Source organism: Cryptotermes secundus, unplaced genomic scaffold, assembly GCF_002891405.2.
Source record: "Cryptotermes secundus unplaced genomic scaffold, Csec_1.0 scaffold630, whole genome shotgun sequence".
NCBI classification, from domain to species: Eukaryota; Metazoa; Arthropoda; class Insecta; order Blattodea; family Kalotermitidae; genus Cryptotermes; species Cryptotermes secundus.
Window position 1 is genome coordinate 481,172 of NW_019720573.1, and position 19,592 is coordinate 500,763.

Sequence of the window (19,592 nt, forward strand, 5' to 3'; positions counted from 1 at the left end):
ATCACCCTCACTTATCATCTGGGGCTGGTACAATAGGCCAGAAGTGGCCCCAGTACAAGGGACTTAGTCCGACCCCACTAGCAATAAAAGAATAAGACCACATGGAGTTGGCCGAAAATCAGTCCAATTATTTTATAGCTGCTCCATGTACACTATATTCTTTATCTTTGGCCTTTTCCATTCCCAATGTGTATCACTAAGTAATGATTAAAATTTTCCTGCATTCTCAATTTTTCTGTAGTTTCTTCTTCTGCTCTTACATTTGTCACTAATTTACTTCCTAAGTATTAAAATGTGTTCCTTTTCTTTATTTCATTGTTTACTTTCATAATCATAAATTATAATTTATGATTATAAACTTTCGATTTTATATCAATTTGGATAATTATCCAAATTGATATAAAATCGAAAGTTTATGTTGTTCTTGTTAAAATTTACTGGATATGTTTTCATTGATTTTAAATTATAATGTAATGTTACTAATACATTCCTAATGCACTTATTATCATTCATATTATCTATCCTGTAAAGTTGCCAGTTATCAAGAGTTTGAGTCAAGTTAACAAATCAAGAGAATTTTTCTTAATTTCAATGAGTTCTATGTTTATATGCATCATAGTGAAGATGTTTTCAATTTAAAGTGCAAAATAAATTATTTACTTACAATGTTTTGATTTTCTATGTTAGAAAATTTTTTAGAGTTTTAAAATTTTGTAATTGATTTGTTTAATATTCTTCATTATTATGATGATTTATATCTGAAGTCTTGCAAGGCTAAGGTATTTAAACTTACTTCATATGGTACAGAGGTTAGAGTGATGTCTTGTCTTACATTTGGGAACTTATATAGTTACATATTTAGATCCTGAGAATTGACAACTCAGAGTGCAGAAATTGGCAGATATTGCAACTTTATGGTGTTTTCTCCAGGCTGAATGTAAAACCATTTCCCGGGCAGTTTATACAATATTTCTTTGTTTATATGTGCTATCATATCACTATGGAGTTTGTGCATAAACTACTATAGACTGTGGGATTTATTATCAGTCATGATGGAAAATGTGATAGGGTAACAAAATGCAGGATTTCTAATAAGAGACATAAGTGCTATGCAGTTTCCAGTGTTGTTACATCAAAATATCTTGTGCATGAAGTTTAAAAATATTTTGTCAGGATGACTAAATTAATTTCCACCAGAATCTTGAACTCAACTTTTCTGTATTGAATTACTTTCTGAAAGAGACATTTATACCTGTAACCTCATGAGAACTTCTGGGTCAATTTAAAATTATGATTAAACTCATTATATTGTCATGACCCAAGTTCATTTACCACTACCAGGATGGAGCTTGATAAAATCATTAACCAGAGATAGTGGTTGGCAGGAAATTTAACTAAAACTAAACAGTATTCTTCATAAAATGGCGCTTATTGTATTATAAACGTGAACCTGGAAACAGGTTACAACGATGGCAAGTCAACTACATTATCATGGAATATGTCCTCTCTCTTCTGCATCTTTGTAGGCACATGGTTTTGACTAAGTTCTGCTAGGCCTCTGATATATGTAGACCACAGTACATAAAGTTGCAATATTGGGTGAAATATTTAATAATATATTGTTATTTTACATGTTTTAAGCGCTGTATGTTTTTACCCAAGTATTATGCTTAGCTCCTCTTAGTTGGCAGTCATACTGCAGTTCTTTAAGTAAGTAGAAAGTTTGGTGAGAATTTTTTGAGTGTACCATCTCCAAAGCAACAAATGTAAGTTTATATCTGGTTTCAACTTTTCAATTTGTAATATAAAATCTCATAGATGAAATTGCTGTAATCAGGTGGCTTAGTTGGTATTGGTTGGTTAGCATCAGTTTCTATTTACCAGTGCAATTTGGAGACTGAGAGAAAGTGTAGCTTTAATAATCTCATGCTTCATTGAGTTCATTCTTTCATAAATTCTGGCATTATTGTATCTGAAATATGGTACTAATATTTTCTAATTTATTTCACTTCAAAACTAATGTGACTCTGTCACTTTACTCCTGAAGATGTCATGCATTGAAGTAAATTTGATTTTCTTGATCAAAGAATTGAATTTGAAAACAAGAGCATTACAAATGCCACTTCATGGTTCCAGTGGTTTTGTTGTGCTTGTTATGTTGAAACTATTGGAATCTGAAGAAAGTTGAAACCATGCTATGTTGTTTCCTTGTCCTTGTGCTGTTTCTTTAAGTTGAAAAGAGGAACTTGAGCCTTAATATTATCAAATCCAATGATTTGAAGACTGCTACAGTTTCTATGGTTGCTTTCATCAATGTTTCTCTTTTCATCAGTGGTTTAATCATGCCAAAGATGTATGATGTTGTTTCATATGAGTGCATTTATGTACTAAAGGCATGATCCTTTTGATTGATAATTAGTCACCTGTTATGACAGGTTGATAACATCCCAACTTGTCTCTGTATGTGTACAGATTACAATCAACCCATAATTAATTCCTTTGTATTTTGGAGTTGTTTGATGGTTTAGTGTAGTGTCTCTCCCTGTGGTATGTGAGAGTGTATTTGGAACACAAACTGACACATCACACACAGAGGACACTTGAGGAATTTTAATCAAATACTTAAGATTCCATATAATATTAAACAGGCCTTGTAACCACATGCGAACATGTAATGTCACACAGGTTTTCATATAATAGTGCTTACAATAAATATATGCAAGTTTTTCATAGAAATTCTTGCAAGGTAGACCTATGTGTGTGTGTGTGTGTGTGTGTGCGCGCACACATGGATGGGGGGGGGGCGGTTAATGTTAAACTATTCCTAGGAGAACTAGGATGTGATGATGTAAACTGGATGGAACCAGCTAAAAGTAGCGTCCAAGGGAAGGCATTTTTAATCCAATGATGAAATTTTGACGTTATGACAGAAAGAAACCCTTCATTTTCCTCAACTTCAAAAATGTCCCTTGTGAATATTTTAAGGATGAAGTTAAGTTTTCTCCATCAAGTGCACTTTTTGCCTTTCCTTATTTGTTGCTTATATGAGGAGCACTTTGTATCTATATATTGGAAAACCTTAACTATTTTTTGATTTCTCATTTGATTCTGCAGAGTCTTGTTAAATAAACCAGGGCACACACAAAATCTGAACGTCAGTCCTTCTGTTATCTAAAAGGGATAAGGAAGGTATTATTACCACTGGGCCACAGTGAGCCTTTGTTTTGTTCATGGACCTCTAAAATGAGGAATATTACCAACACACAGAGATCCTCCTTGTAAGGCACTAACATATAAAGAACAAAATAACAGTTTTTCGTTTTAAGTGGGTTTGTTTTCTTAGAAATTGGAATGTCTCTGAAATTTTATCTCTCTTTCTGTTTATTCATTCTTTCTTTGTTGAATTATGCTATATCAACTGCAAAGGTCTTCTGTCATCAATAAGGAAAGAGACTGGTAAAGATGAGGAAAAGAGAGCTTGTAACCTGTTGTGATGTAATATCCTAACATATTCATGGGGGAACTGAGGAGAACTACACAGAATCTCAGTCTCATAGTTGATCTTTCAGTTGAGAGGTTTGAAATTGGTGCCTCATGAATGTAACACATGAGTGCTAACTACTACAATGTAATCTATCAATCAGGTTTATAAATTAATGAATGCAAATCATTCTGAATATTTTATGGAATCTTGCACAGTCTTCACATTTCTACCAAATTCTTCCAATTTTAGTCTCTTCACTTTTAGGTGTCATTTTAACAAATCACACAATATTTTAAAAATAATACACTGCTGAAAGAGTTGCTTGGAAACTACTCAGAATGTTAGTTGTAGCTTAAAAACTTTCACCATCACAGCCCTTACAAAGAAAAAGGAGGTGCAAGAGGAAACAGTAATATATGTACAAAACACACCAGATGACACAGAAAAGAAGAGGCAAGAAGGAGAGGAATTGCAAGAACTTTTCTCAAAGAAAATAATTGAAGAAGAAATAACAGTGGAGGTTATGCCTCATCAGGGTGTTCAAGCTGAAGGTATTAAATTTCCATTCATATATATATATATATATATTATGGTCAAATAATTCCTAAACCCTCTGAATTATAGTTTTATGTGGCCATAGAAATTATTCACTTTTTCTGAAAATTTGTAATTATAATTGGCTATTAAATAAAACTTTTGTCCTCTGGAATTTGATGCCAGGAAAGATGTTTGATGGTAACCATTTACCAGATTACACAAGATCATGCCAAGAACATCACAGGTTTAATATTCACTGCTGTGAGAATTTCAGATCTCATACAGAAATGCCCGTGTTCTGATCTTAATATTTTAAGTTACTCAAAAATAAAGGAAGTACTAATGGAATTGTTTGGCTGTTGAGATAGTTGTTCTGTTTCAGTATATGTAGAGAATAAAGTGATATATGTATTTTTATAGACAGAAATTATTTAGTGAAACACTTATTACTTCTTAATTCTATCTGTAGATATTTTTCTGAATAAAACTACTGTTGGATGTACAGCTAACCTTCCTCTCACCTAATATAGATAGAAATGTAATCAGACTGAGATAGTGTGTAATGTATTTCTCATGTGCTTCTATAGAAACAATACTAAGCTATAAAAAGACTAAAATTATAATTAATAAAGGAAAAGTAATTTGTAGAAGAATGGTCATGCAGTGAAACCCAGATAAAGTATACTAAGCGAAGTAACAGAAATTGTCTTCTATACAGTAAGAATCACGGATTCTGTTTTGGGGTAAAACAGCTGGAATTTGAAGCTGACGCCTAGAATATATGGAACTCTACCTTCATAATTTCATTCTTTGACAGTCATAGGTACAATTTCATTTTTACGTTTAAATATGCCATTATAGAAAGCTATGTTGCTCCTAATTCTGTTCGTACAAAGTAAGTTCTAGTTTACTGCAATGCTGCAGAGTGTTTATTGCATAGTCCATATGCTGTACAAATGGTGTACCTAGCTACATTTAAAATGTATTTAGCAATATAACAAAGAGCACATAGTTTGTTCCATTAATTTGTACTGATTTCGTTTGGATTTGGAATGTGCTAAATCGATAACTTTGACCGTTGTTTTGAAGAGCTGGTGTTGTTAACAACAGGGTTATGCCTAGATGAAGGAATTAGAGTGATCTATACACTTTTTATGCTCTTGTTGGGGTGGTTTTATGAAAGGCTGCATATGTAATGTCACTTAGTAAACATGAAATTTGTACAGAATTCCAGTGGGGAAGTTCATAGGAAAGCAGAAATTTAGAGTAACAAGGTGGAGGTTGGAGCGTAATATTAAATTTTATATTCAGAAAAACAGATATGATGACCGTAACTCGCTCAGAATTGGTTTCAATGAGGGGTCTTAGTAACAGTAGTGTTACACCTTTGCAGTCATTTATAACTGGGTTTCAGTGTATGATGTTGCATCTTTTCAATAACCACCATATGTGTTCCTCTATTAGTGTTAGAAGTGCAACAGCCAGAAAGGCAATCTATGTCAACAGTTGAGACTCAGAGTATAATGTATTCTCGTGGCGCTGGAAATGGTGAACGGACTGTCACTATATCTGTAGCTTCAAGTACGCACCAGACAGCTGTGTTCTCAGAAGATGGTTTGCAAGGTACTGTACTAAATGTGTGTTCAAATCATAAACAAGTCTTTCAGTATCAACCAGAATGCATGCTTGGGCTATGTACGAGTGCCATGACCTAAAAGGGATACTGTTATATTCATATGCTATATAGCTCTTTGTACATAGAGTCTTGACAAGACAAGAGCACGGTCTTCTGCACTGTAATGCTATGCAGTAGAGAGTGTCCACAGTCTCTCTCCAAACTACAAGTTATTACAACCCAGAAAACTACACTCTTTAGGTCACTAGTGTGACAACCTCAAATCCAAAATATTGACAATAGTTGAGTCATTTCCCAGACAGTACAGAGCAGGCAGCAGTGAATGAGTTAATTCTGTTTATGCGTTTTACATGTGGATAATTTGGCAGTTGAACATCAAATGGCAAAGAGAGGCTCTGTATTTGCCTGTATGAAATTATCTTGTTGAAATAAGTTAGCTGATCTTGCATCTGTTCTCTGCATAATTAATAAGAATAAAACATAAATCAATTACAGCCCTAATTAGCTCATGTATCTGGTCTGATTTAATTCTAACCGGCTTTATAATGGAGTGTATCAAGGGAAGCCATATATTTCAAAGACAATCACTTTCAAGCGATGGTATATTATAATTTATTTCTTTAATTTGATTTCGTTCTGCAAAGCATGTTAACCTTTCAAAGGCACTAAGGCAGAAATACTAAGTAGATAAGCATAGCCAGAAATCTAAGTAGATGTTACATACAATAAGCCTTATTGCTATACCCTCACGGTAGTTTGTGTATGCTTTTCTTCTTTAGAAGTACTAATAATCTTATTAATATTGCTTGTTTTTTGAATCTACAGACATTACATTTAAATAAAAAACGGGTGAATGTTTATGAAGTGTAGATGTAAAGCACTTCACTTCAAGTTCATTTTGAATGTTTTGACATCCAATAGGTAGTTCATGAGAAATTATATATTTGAAGCATTACTGTGTGGGATATGTTTCCTCAATTTACACATCTTTTGGTTATAACTTGAACACTTGCAGGAAATCCATTCAATGCCAGAGATTTCATTTATTCACCTTCCACAAATCCTGTCGAGAGTACATGGAAGTGCATCATTAACAGATTGTTCTTCAGTCATGCCTTTCAGAATTATCAACAGATATTCATTCAAATTTGATATGTTTTATGGTAACTACAGCAGTCTTAGTCCTGTAGTTATCAGAGATTCTGCAAATTAATTCCTGGAGTAAAGTGTATATGTTGCATACTTCATAAAGGCAGAATGTCTGAATTCAAATGTATTTCAAATATGCATACAAATTGCAAACCCTAAGTAATTTAAATCTCTTTCGTTGATGTAAATTGTTACAATCTTATTGCTTGTAACAGCATTCTGTTTTGTATACTTTAAAATCTCACCATGTTTAATATCCCTTTGTATGAAGTATTATACTACAGCGTCAAGTTGTATTTTAATTAAAACAGATACATATACTATCCACACAACTTTTGTATACAGTTGTGTTTAGTTACTCACAGTATTTTATTTCAGCAACACATTTCAACCATGTGAGGCAACTTAAGTCTGTGTTACATTCCTTTAGACAAAATTACTGTTACTCTATGAGGTGGTATCAGAAAGTTCCTGGACTGTTACTGTTGTAACTGCCTCAGTGAAAGACGATGAGAAGGGAGGCCAAGGTCACACTTCTGCAAGCCTATTGCATCAGTCTGCCACGTGACACTGCACTGTGATCATGCATTGTTTTTACATGAGTGCTCTTTTGACTTTGTGTTTTGTTTTGTCTGCGATGGATGGCAAAATCGAACGTGTCTGCATCAAGTTTAGCGTGAAGCTCAGTAAATCTGAACAATCTGTGAGCTCAGAGACACTTGGGATCAGTTGCAGAGTTTGCCATTAGATTTTAACAGAAAATTTGAACATGTGCTGCATTGCTGTGGAGTTTGTTCCCTGATGCTTGACAAATTATCAAAAGTAGTGGCATGTAAACATGTGTCTTGAGCTATGAGAGAAGGGTAAAAAGGACCCAGCTTTTATCTCTAGGATCATAACAGGTGACAAAAGTTGGGTTTATGGATATGATCCAGAAACAAAGCAACAATCGTTGCAGTGGAAGAGCCCAAATTCACCAAGAGCAAAGAAGGCACGGCAGGTCTGTAGTTCAACAAAGAGCATGCTCATTTTTTTTCTTTACATGAATTGGATTGTTCCCCGTGAATTTGTTGCTCCTAACACTATGGTCAACTCTGACTTTTACTGTGACATTTTCAGATGCTTGAGAGAAAATGTGCGACTAGAAGGACCAGAACATTTGCGGAACCACAACTGGCTCTTTCATCATGATAATGTGCCCACCCACACGTCCCTGAAAACCACAGAGTTTGTGACTAACAACAACATGGTTATCGTTCCGTATTCTCCCTACTCACCGGACTTAGCCCCCTGTGATTTCACTTTGTTTCCCAAATTGAAAATGAAACTGAAGGGACGATGTTTTGAAACAGTGTCTGACAACGAAAGGGAATTGTAAGCGGTACTCGACAGCCTTAAGGAATATGGCTTCCACAGTACTTCTGAAGCTTGGAAAAAATTAAATGAGACAGAGGGTAAAGATCAGTATTGTGTTGAAATCTCAAATAGGTTTGCAGCTTTGGAAAACTTAGACACTGAGTTGGATATTAATAGAGCGCTTGGGAAACTATTAGAGAGAATATCAAAACTCTGGCCAAAGAGAGTCCACGTTATTATGAATTGAAGGAGCATAACCATGGTTCAATGAAGAATTCTCAAAATTTTTCGACCAACAGAAACAAGCCAAATTGGAGTGGTTGCAAGATCGAAGCAAAATAAATGGGGATAATCTGAACAATATAAGACGTGAAACCAGCAGGCATTTCAGGAATAAAAAGAGGGAATATCTGAAAGACAAAATTGATGAGCTTGCAATGAACAGCAAGAACAAAAACATTATAGAGACCTGTATAAAGGAATAAATGACTTTAAGAGGGGTTACCAACATAGGACTAACTTAGTGAAGGATTAGAATGGTGATTTTAATCTTTTCTTGCATCCTGTTCTGTGTTTAATCAGTAGTAGAGTAAATTTACCGACTACACAACACGTTTTTTATCACATTATCACTACATGTTTCGACCTCAAGAGGTCATCTTCAGGTGTATGAACGCAGCTGTATAATTACACGCGGTCACATTCACTTTTCACTCATTCGACCTTGTATCTTTTCCAGACTTACACTCACTAATATATCGAGTTCTTTTATAAAACACAGGTTAAAATTATTATTATTCTAATTTAATTGTTAAATGTTAAAAGTTCGTGAATCGAGGTTCATTTCATGTCACTGTTTAAAGTCAGAATTAAAATTATTATGAAGACGTTGTGTGTGTTGTTGTTCGATTAAATTTATTGTACACTGCTGGTCATCTTGTCATTATTACATTTTTATGTTTTGGAGCAGTTTTAGAGCTTTTGTGCTTGTCTCTCTTTTCATATATGATAATTTCTATTATATGTTCTTTGTGTTGATTCTGTACGATGGCTTTTCTAAGTTTTACATAGAAGAGACTTGGCTCATGCTTAGTTTCAATCACAGACTGTGGATTGATATATAAACAGAAGAATTTGGATTTATGTCCCACTCGTTACTGGTGATGGGGACAGAGATCACATTTGAAATGTCACTTTTAACCAAATGACACCAGTGACAACCCAAAAGGATTTCATTAACGCAACTTTAATATGGCCGTTGAGAAAGATCTTTGAAATGCCAGTGTTACATACATTTTAGAAAAACTTAGAAGAGCCACTGTATACTCACAAGAAGCAACAGAATCTTGCTACAGTCACTTGGAAAGGACTTGAAAGAACCAGCATACAGAATCAAACAAAGGAACTGTAATAGTAAATATAACCAATGAGTGAACGTGCATGAAGACAGAGATAAGCAGGAGAGCCTTGAAGCTGCTTGTGAACACAAATGTTTAATAATTACATGAAGCAAGTGTAGTATATAATAATTGTAATTGCACAACACAAGCAACAGTTTTACCACAGTATTTTAATTTAAAGTCTTAACTCCATATTTTATGTATAGTTTAATAATTAAACTGACCCAGATGTTGGTCAATACATAATATTAAAACAGCAGATTTACCAAAAGGAATGTAACAGATCCTGAAAATGACCAATGTGATCAAAATGGGTTGATGAAATAAAATATTATATGTAATTGATCACAACTGTATAAAGAGATCATGTGGATGAATTACATGTGCATATCTTTTTGGTGTTTGTAACTGAGCAGTTTTCACTCTACAATAAAATATATTACTTGGATTCAGGAGGTAACGTCTAGCTTGAGAAAAATTATTTGATTATTCTTACACTTGTCAATTAAAGGCTGGGATAGTACTTTCAGCCAAGTCTTCAAAATTTATCCATATAACATTCTTATAGCTGCTAAATATTTGTGGTAGTAGAGATATTTCTCTTTCTGATTCAAAAGACAGTTCAGCAAATAGCGCTAACAGCCTGGTTGCTGCTAACATTAAGCTAATTGCAGGTCCTGAGGCAATTCACACTCGTGTGGAAACATCATCAACAAAAGTGGTATGCCAACAGTCAGCTGGAGGTATTCTTATGGAAGAGCTGGAGCCAGGATCTTTCATCATGCAGGGTGAACGAAACTCGGCAACATTAAATAACATCACTCCAAATACAGATGAACTGAAAGATTTGAGAAAGAAACAGGGTGCTGAAGTTTTGGTAGAAGAACTCTTAGAAGATGGTAACTTCAAATTTCCAGTTGTCCAAAACATGAACAGTAAATTAGTTGGCGCTGTGCTGATAGAGGAGCCAACATCTGACACAGATTTTGATGAGCATGACATTAAGAGATCAAAACAATTGTCTGTAAATCGTGGAGTGTCGATAGTGTCTCTGACTTCTGATGATGAGGGTAGTCTGAAAGGCAGTCTTTCTAAAGATCCTAGTGCTGAAGAAGCTTTCCCTTTCAATCAGTGTTCACCCCATGATAACTTAGCCCTTAAGGAACTTCAAAAAGGAAAAGTCATTCATGTAACCTCATGTGGCGTCCAGAATGAAAGACTGGAAATTAAATCAACAACAGAGGAAGATGAGCCACAGAAAGGTAAGCTAGCAGATAAAACATCGGCCAGTGAAATTAGAAATGATTTTAAAGAAGCACAAGTTACTTGTCCAGCACCAGAAGCTAAAAAAGGCTTGAAACTAGATGCAAGTACAAGAGAAGAGTTCAGTTCTAGTGCCCAGAAGCCAAGGATGCTGCTGGGGGAACAAGTACATGAAGCTATACATCAGAAGGGACAAAGGATTGCAGAGGAAAATGGAGATGATCCAGCAATTGAAGCACTATTGCAGAGAATCCAGAAACAAAGAAGTGTTTTGGAGGAAATTCTAGAAAAAGAGGAAGAGAGGAAATGTGAAGGTAAGAAATGATGCTGGGAAGTAGAAGGGAAGAAGTAAAGAATCTTGACACTGCAGAATATAACATTAGCACTTTGCATTCACTTGACATAAGCGTATGAAATTAATGTCTTAACTGCAGTAAGTAATAGGCAGTGTATCTGGATGCTTTTTTATTTGTTGTACAGTTGAAAGTAACTGAACATTAAGTCAAGGTATGTGCTCATCAGTTTTGAATCTATTAATAGCAATAGTATGCTTCATATTACCATAATCATCTTTACAACAAAAGATTTAAAGAAAGAATATTTTCCCTTTTAATTATTTAAAATATTCCAGTTATTCCTGAAACTCTCATATAATTCCACATTTGCAACTTCTTATAAAACTGTATAATATAACACATAAGAGACACTTGAAACTTACCTTTCTTACTCTGTTACCAGCTAAGGGCTGGATAGCAAATGAATATCCCAACAAAGAGGTCAAGGATATGGGGGTGTGCTTACTTGGTAAGGTTATTTCACACCTCAGGCAACAGTGATAGATGAGTATGGAGCAGTGGTGGAATGATTAGCAGGGGAAATCCAAAGTAACTTGGAGGAAAGCCTATTGCATTGCCACATTGTCTATCATAGATCTCATACGAAGTCATCCACAATTGAACCTCGGCCTCTGCACTGGGAAGCCACTGCCTAACCTTCGGTGTTATGGCATGGATAAGGGTACACTAAAGGAGAAAATATTTATCTCTTAATTCTTTAAGTAATCTGTAAAAGAAAATATTTTTGTGAGAGGGTAAGGAAGGTTGAAAATTAAAAAGTCATGGATTATATATGTATCTAATTATGTTTCACTGGGCTTCATAAGGACATCATACACATGTGCACGCACGCATGCGCACACACACACATGTACAGTAAGGAAGGAAGTAGAGAGGTTGCGAAGAGAGAGAATATATTTGTTACTGTGACTACCCATAACAGTGATTTTTGTATCTCAATTTTTTAAGGTCACTGGGATTATTCTGTTTATTTTGAAACTTTCCATAAAGTACATGCATTTCAGTATTGAGCAAATTGAATATTCCAAGTAAGCAGCATAAGAAGTTGTAGGAATCATAGACCCTATTTTCTGATGTTGCACATTTAACATAATATGACGAGTTATGGTTGAATTCCAGTGTCAGTTCATGAAATTTTGTGCCCCATAAATGTTTATATCTACTAGGAAAATTAATGTCAAGATCCTATCTGAAATTCGCTTGATTTAAATTTTTGCAGTGAGTAATGTCCATGTTAACATAAAGGAACAATACATGTGTGCTTGTACACGTTGATAATTGCTCTATTATCTCAGAATTTATTTCCCTTGTAATTTTACTACATTTCTTTAGTTAAGTTCTACTTGCACTAAATATGTTGTGGAAGTTTACTTTCACACGCATAACATGTTCACTAGCTCTAATTTTCTCAGATAACAGAGTGTTACTTCAGTGAGAAAAAATGAATGCATTCTGCTGTTAGTGACTGACTGAGCTACATGCATTCCTGCATTCAGTTTTTCTCAGCAATGAAACCCCATGTATGTTTATGGATTTAAAATAATGCAATACAAGCAGCAGAATTTATTTTCTTATGAATGCTCAGTGCTTTTAAATAATGTTTTTTCTTGTGCTTGTTTCAGATAGGTGTTCTTCTTAACTTCAGTATTCTTCTTATAACATAATGTTTTAAGATTCATTTGAATATGTGATGTTTCATGAGTTCTTACAGGTTCCTTCAATAAATTACTGAAGTGCCAAAGATAATGATACTTAAGCCTTCTTTTTGTTTGGTTTATTTGCCACTATGTGCGAAAACATGTAATATCACTCCATTCATATATCTACTTTCTGAAGAACGGGGTATTCATATAGAAGAATCATCTCATTTTTAGTGGTACTGACTCTGACATTTCATAAACAATACAAACACACTTAACACTCATCATTTTGTAAATTAGTCCCATTTTAATTGTAGATTGCATGAAGTGCTAACTGTGAGTGTGATGTCTGTTTTCTTTTATGCTGGCTTGTTCTGCTCCTGGACTCTGCTACAATTTGGTAAGTTCAAAGATTTTTCCTCTTTTTTACTCATAATACAACGAAGGTAAGACCTGAGTCAGAGATATTACGGACTTTTACAGTATGTAGCAACTTATCATGAATATTTCAATATTTTAACTGAAGTTACATTATTATAGAGGCTGATTTTTCTTGTGTTTAATTGCATTAAAATATCTAACCTGAGCAATATTTGCTCTAATATAGTTTGAATGTCTAGAAATGGGATCTTATAAGACTTTGTAATCTCTTCTTGTCCTTTATGATATACACATATATATGTTTCTATACTTGCATTTAATATATTGCTGTTGAATTGAATGTCTTGTTAAATATTCAAATAGCAAAAATTATGCGCTTGAATTTTTTGCTATTTGAATCCATGACCTTATTTTGTCAGTATTAACTGAAATTTGTATGGAGCATGCACTGTGCTACCTGTCTTCATTCAACGCATGTGTACTTGAGCAGTCATATTACCATTGAGATGATCCTGCTGTGTTGTCAGCACAGATACATATTGTTTCACTTTAATAAGCGCACATAAAGGTTAATGTGATATTAAACATTTATGTGCAGGTTCAATTATTTACATACATAATACATAGCATTGTTGTTGATTGTGTGAAGAATATATTGGTGGGTGTGGTTTTTCAGCTGTTCCTCAAATTGTTGGCACTGATATGGATGACAGAGAAATATATGAATCACTCTGTACTGCATACGAGGTTCGAGCCAATGGCATCCCAAGGCCAGAAGCAAAGTGGTGGGTATATGCTGAGGTATTTGACTGGAGGTAATTTTGTTGAACTTTTATTTCTATCTTCAATTATCTGATGTTGTTTGCAGGTACCATGATGGGGCTGAAATCACCCCTTCTGATCGTGTAAAGCTGTCAGACAGTGGTGAATCATACAAGTTGGAACTGAAGGATGCTCAGTTGTCTGATTCTGGAACCTACAAATGCAAAATTGCGAACAGACTGGGAGAGAAGACTCATGAAGCCAAGCTGTCACTTATTTGTACGTTTTGTACTGCTTGTAACTTTCCTTATGCCAGATCATTTTAGTTTACTTCTAGTACACTTGTACTCGTATACTCTTGCACTGTTCCATTTTTACATTCAGTAGCTTGCATCTGAGAGGACAGAACTTGCTACTCACTTATTGCTGCATGTACTCTTTCACCACATATGAATAATGTATTTTGCTGCTAGTGTGGACTCAACTGTACTGCCTCTCCTTACCTCGTGTCTTAGATTTCATACGAGTTGCATCTCTATAATAGTCTGCAAGAGCAGAGGGTCAGTCCATATAAACTCAACCTGGGTTGCAACCTGATATCCTCAGAATTGAATAATGTTTTTGAAACTGTATTCCCGATAGAGCTCAGTATTCATGAAAATTTTACTCTTTAAGACCACAGTGTTTTTTAGACCAGACAGTTAGGTCTGTGAAAGAACTCGTTTTTTGGGGCAGAAGTTGTCTTAGAAAAAGTGGCATAACTTCTGTCTTAATTGAGCACAGAGCTAAGTTTATACCATTTCAAAGCTAATAAAGTGGCCTTTCAATTTACATATTGCACCAATATATTCAGGACAGTTATGCTTTCTGAGTGATCAGGTTTGACCGTTCAATTTGTATTTCTGAAAATGCGGTATATTATGGCCCCTTTACACAGAGAACTGTGCGATCAGTATGCTGAAAGACATGATTCAATTGAAAGCCACTACAGCCGTTGAGACATATACACGTATGTATGCATGCCAATTTCTGAGAATTAGGATTTATACTAGGAGCTGGGATAGCTGAGTCAGTATAGTGATCAGCTATGAGCTGGATGAAAAGGGTTTGGTTCTTGGCAGGCTAAAAAATTTTTCTCTACTCCACACTAACCAGACGGGTTCTGGGTCCCACTGAGCCTCCTATCCAATGGGAAGAATTGTGTAGCTATGCCTTCACTCCCCAACATGTCTTCATAACATGGTGCTTAATAAAGCACAGGGACCATAACATGGTACTTAATAAAGCACAGGGACAACTTTACCTCTCTTTTTTCTTTTGCCCTTTAAGACGTGTAGTATGTGTCAGTGATGAATCAGATGACACTTCTATGTCAAGATTCAGACCTTTGTATTTCCATTTGCATAAATTTATTATTAACCTTTAAACACCGGAGTTTTGAAATGGTGGTAATCTTGAGCTGGCCAGAGTTTATTTAAATGCCCGCTGCTGCTGCTGCTGCGCATTTAAATCCCCGTTGCTACTGTGCGTTTAAATGTCCGTTCCTGTTTGGGCGCTTGAACAATTTTAAGCGTTGTGTTTAAAAATGCTGTATCTAACATGATTTTTATGATAAATGGATGGAATTAACTTTGTTTGCATCAGCAAAGAACATAGTGTCACATATTATATCGGAAGGTTTGAAAATTTGTATACAAAGAGTTATACGCTATTTTCAAATTTTATCTTTTACTTTTGATGTGTACTGCAAACATGGTTTCCCAGTTCTTTGCAGAGTTGTTCTGCATTATAAATTAATTTCTGTTTGTAACAGTTGACAAATTTTAGCAGTCCCTGGTGTCATAAAACAGATAGAAGCAATAAAATCATTTGGTTCTCTGCTCGAAAACCTTACAACTTTGTTACACCCTTCGGATTTTTCGAATCTTTTGACTAAAGGACAGAAGAATGAAAGCATGGCTATTCAAGGAATAGCTTTGAGGGGACCCTTCTTCAGTGTTAAGACCTTCCATTGTAGCTGCAAGAGATTATTGCCTTTTCTGTGGTCGTGAACGGGCAGTTGCATCATGGCTGAGATACAGAGTGTGATCTGTTTTCTGTGCATTCATAGGGAAATCGAATACTATAGTTTAATTTCAACCTATATATACATCAAGCAGATAACAACAAAAAAGGTATGCACATCGAATTTTATTATATATTTTTAACACATTAATCTGCAGAAACTACAATAAAAGTACTGGCTTCTGGATAAGTTTGGGCATAACTCATACGTATACTCTTTTTTGCTGTTGTTCACTTAGGTATCATTTTAATTCCTCTACTAGGGTTTTACTCAAGTTTGTCTTGTAATTACTACATATAAAAATAAATATTAAGGACTGTGCATGCACTTCTACTAGCGGCGTGTACGCGCGCTTCCATTAGCGGAGTTTAAATGCCCGACTGGCCAAAACGGGGTATTTTGGCCATGTTGACCATACTCATCACTGGCCCGATCTGGGCACTTCAAACATTAAAGGTTAAGTCTATCAGAAACCAGAAAGTTTGAAATTTATTTCTGAGCTTAGTACCAATGATTAAGACACTTAGCATACCTGTATATTCTGAACCAATGTTATCCCATCTTAGTGCCACTCAATCAGAAAATTGTTACAGAGATTTATCAACTTTAGAGCTAAATTCCCATTACAATTTTTAATGGCCTGTGTTGCAGAAGTATGCACTGTGTATGTATCTTTGTTTTGCAGCTGTGAATGAGTTCAGAAAGCCAAAAATCACGCAGCCATTGTCATCTGTGTCAGTACCTAAGAATGAACCAGCTGTGCTAGCACTTGTGCTCACTGCAGATCCCCTTGCAGATGTCAAGTGGTCAGTTGAAGTATTGTTGAGTTTGTGATTGTGCTTACTTTAGTTAATTATGCTTACAATTTATTAACATAAAATAGCTACAGATCTGCCCATACACTCTGAAGCATTTAAGGCAAAGCAGACATCATAAATTACTGTAAAATTTTATTCACATCTCCTTCCAAGTAATGACCCATGTTCAGCCCATGGTAATTTAGCTAATTTAGCTACCTAGATAATACATGAACTATATAAATAATAGATTCCCCATTTAACACTATACTTCATTCCCAGTTTTCATTATCTCTCTTAGTTCAATTTTCCTGAGGTCTTTGCATTCAGACGCTTGCAATATATGTTCTTCCTTCCCTCAGTATCAGAGATACCATTTTACAACCATAAATAAAAACTGTCAAAAATTCTTGTTTTATTTAACTTCAGTCCTTTGGGAAGTAGGTTTGTGAACTGAAAAATAACAACCATTTCCTGAATTTATTCTTCTCTTAAAACCACAAACTCATTCCCCCCCCCCCACCCTTTTATGGTTTATCGTAGATATTTACAATTTGGCACATTTTCAATTGATTTATAACCTGTAGAGTTTGTATGAAATTTCTGTGTCTTGACATTCCCATGTAGTCTCATGTGCATGTATTACCATTATGTAAAAGAATTTTTGCATAGAGTATGTAGCTAGAAACATTTCAAGACATGGATAATCTAACAACAATAATATTATGGCTAGGCAATGACCATGAAACAAGCAAACAGCCATTGGTAAACAAGCATGTTTCCAGGGCAACAAGAGAGCACATCGACAATGGAAGAGATGTTTTCTGTGTGGTCTGTATTGCGGTGTTATAAGCAGGACCAGTTACCAGTTTTAGTTAGAGAACTGCTGTGGGTCAGTCATTGTGAGCTCCTGCTGTTAGAAGCTGGTAGCTGAGACCGGAGACAGCTCATGAAACCAGAGGAAAGGGAACATCTGCTGATAGCAAGCAACAGCAGTGAAGATGCGACTGTGGACACTAGTGTGTGTGTAATAATACACGCAGTGTATCAAAGTGTGCAATAAATGGAGTCATCAGTTGAAAACCTGTCTATAGTGACATTTCATCATGTGACACTATCTCTGTTTCAATAAACTTTTCACTGTATTAACCCCTCATGTAACATTCCAGCCTTGTGAGCCAACTCTGAAAACACTGGTGCATCTGAGTTTATCATACTATAACAGATTCTATTAGTTTGCCTCAAAGTACATTTTGGGGATAGAAAAAGGCTCACCTTGAAGGAAACCTGGACAGTTGAAAATGAAGAACATCAGGCTGCCAGGTCTGAACTGTGGGATGGATGGTGGGAGTGTGCACAGACATGAGTTTCAAGATAATGGGAACTATGGTGACTACATGAAGGCACTGTCTTTCCAACACTGGCCTTTCATTTTGAAGGGATAGGTGAAGTGTTGTCAGCAAAATTCCAAGAGATTATGCACAATTTGGAATCATGTTGGTAGATTTTATGTCCGCTGTTTATGACGGTGTCATAATTACTGCTGTTAGATCATCCGAACCTCTCATGTCATGATTATGTTCTTGTTCATTTCAGGCTCCAGGCTGTGAATCACCTCTTGATATCATATTTTCCTTTCTTGAAATTTACCATGTAAGATAGCAAAAAGCATTGCCATGATTTCTGCATCAGACATGTTTTCCTCTTTCACTTCTGTGGTTACTTGTCCACTACTGTCTTTGTCTTTTAGACGGGTTCTTCTCCTCTTGAATTTCAAAAAAGTACCAAAAAACTTTATCATATGATGTAGCAATGCCCAGTGAAGTCTGTCTCAAAAGTTTAAAAGATGGGATATAATTTCAGTTATTATGAAGTCATACTGATGAATGCCATTAAAATGTTGTCTCAAGCATCATAATATCTCATTAGCTGTAGTTCAGTGTGGCATGTTTGAGCTTGCATTTCTTGTGGCACAGAATTGGTTTGCTGTTAACCGGCGCCAAAGTTATTAAAATAAATTGTAATTTGAAGTTATGTATCCAGAATTCTCACCTCTGCCAGATCAGTTCTATATTTTGAAACTTTTATAACGACCTACATTCATGTTCCGTGCAGGTTCCATGATGATGTTGAGCTGACTGAAGATGAGTTCCACAAGTTTACTCTTGAGACCAAGGATGTTGATGATGGGCTGAAGGAATGCACATACACGCTTACCATCCCTTCTGGCCGCCATAAGGACACTGGTCAATACAGATTTACTGCTAAGAACAAGTTTGGAAAGGATGAATGCAGTGTAAGTGACTTGTGAGGTAATGTTCGACATGTGAACACTACCAAATTTGATCACTGCCATTCCACGTGTAGATTTATTGCTGCTACAATTTCAGTTCAGATGCTTGTAAATTTGGATTTTTAACTCAATGTTCTCACTCCTTGCTGTCTTTGTGCAACTTCATATATATATATATATTAATATTCATGCTTCAACGTCTATATCTTGTCGCGTTATACAACACTGCATGTTTCGGCCTAACTGGCTGTCATCGGGTGTATACGTGTTGGATTAAAGGAACCTGCTGCTCTGTGTCACACTGTTCTGTTTTTTATTTTGATATAAAATGCTTCTAAAATATTGTGTTTTAGGTTATTTTTAGATTATCATGCCATTGTTACTTTATTTGTGTGTGCATGTCTTGTGTATGTTTTGTTGATGTATTGGTTTTATCCTTTTATACTGCATGTAGCTGTTCTAATCCATCTAAT

At 35.3% G+C, this 19,592-nt stretch overlaps 1 protein-coding gene across 8 annotated transcripts in view; it reads left to right on the forward strand.

The window, feature by feature from the left end:
- Positions 1–19,592, forward strand: part of LOC111869356 (obscurin) — a 228,833-nt gene that overhangs the window by 139,441 nt on the left and 69,800 nt on the right. For 6 of the 8 annotated variants that reach the window (XR_004513565.1, XR_004513564.1, XM_033753466.1 and 3 more), the window contains 7 exons: positions 3,859–4,035; positions 5,486–5,644; positions 10,237–11,139; positions 13,879–13,987; positions 14,071–14,243; positions 16,715–16,835; positions 18,942–19,122. Coding sequence is in view for 6 of the 8 variants with exons in the window: in XM_033753466.1 (XP_033609357.1) it covers positions 3,859–4,035; positions 5,486–5,644; positions 10,237–11,139; positions 13,879–13,987; positions 14,071–14,243; positions 16,715–16,835; positions 18,942–19,122 (1,823 nt within the window). In the remaining 2 variants the exon portion in view is untranslated. The remainder of the gene's footprint in view (positions 1–3,858; positions 4,036–5,485; positions 5,645–10,236; positions 11,140–13,878; positions 13,988–14,070; positions 14,244–16,714; positions 16,836–18,941; positions 19,123–19,592) is intronic. The other 2 variants (XM_033753463.1, XM_033753464.1) reach the window with 2 other exon arrangements.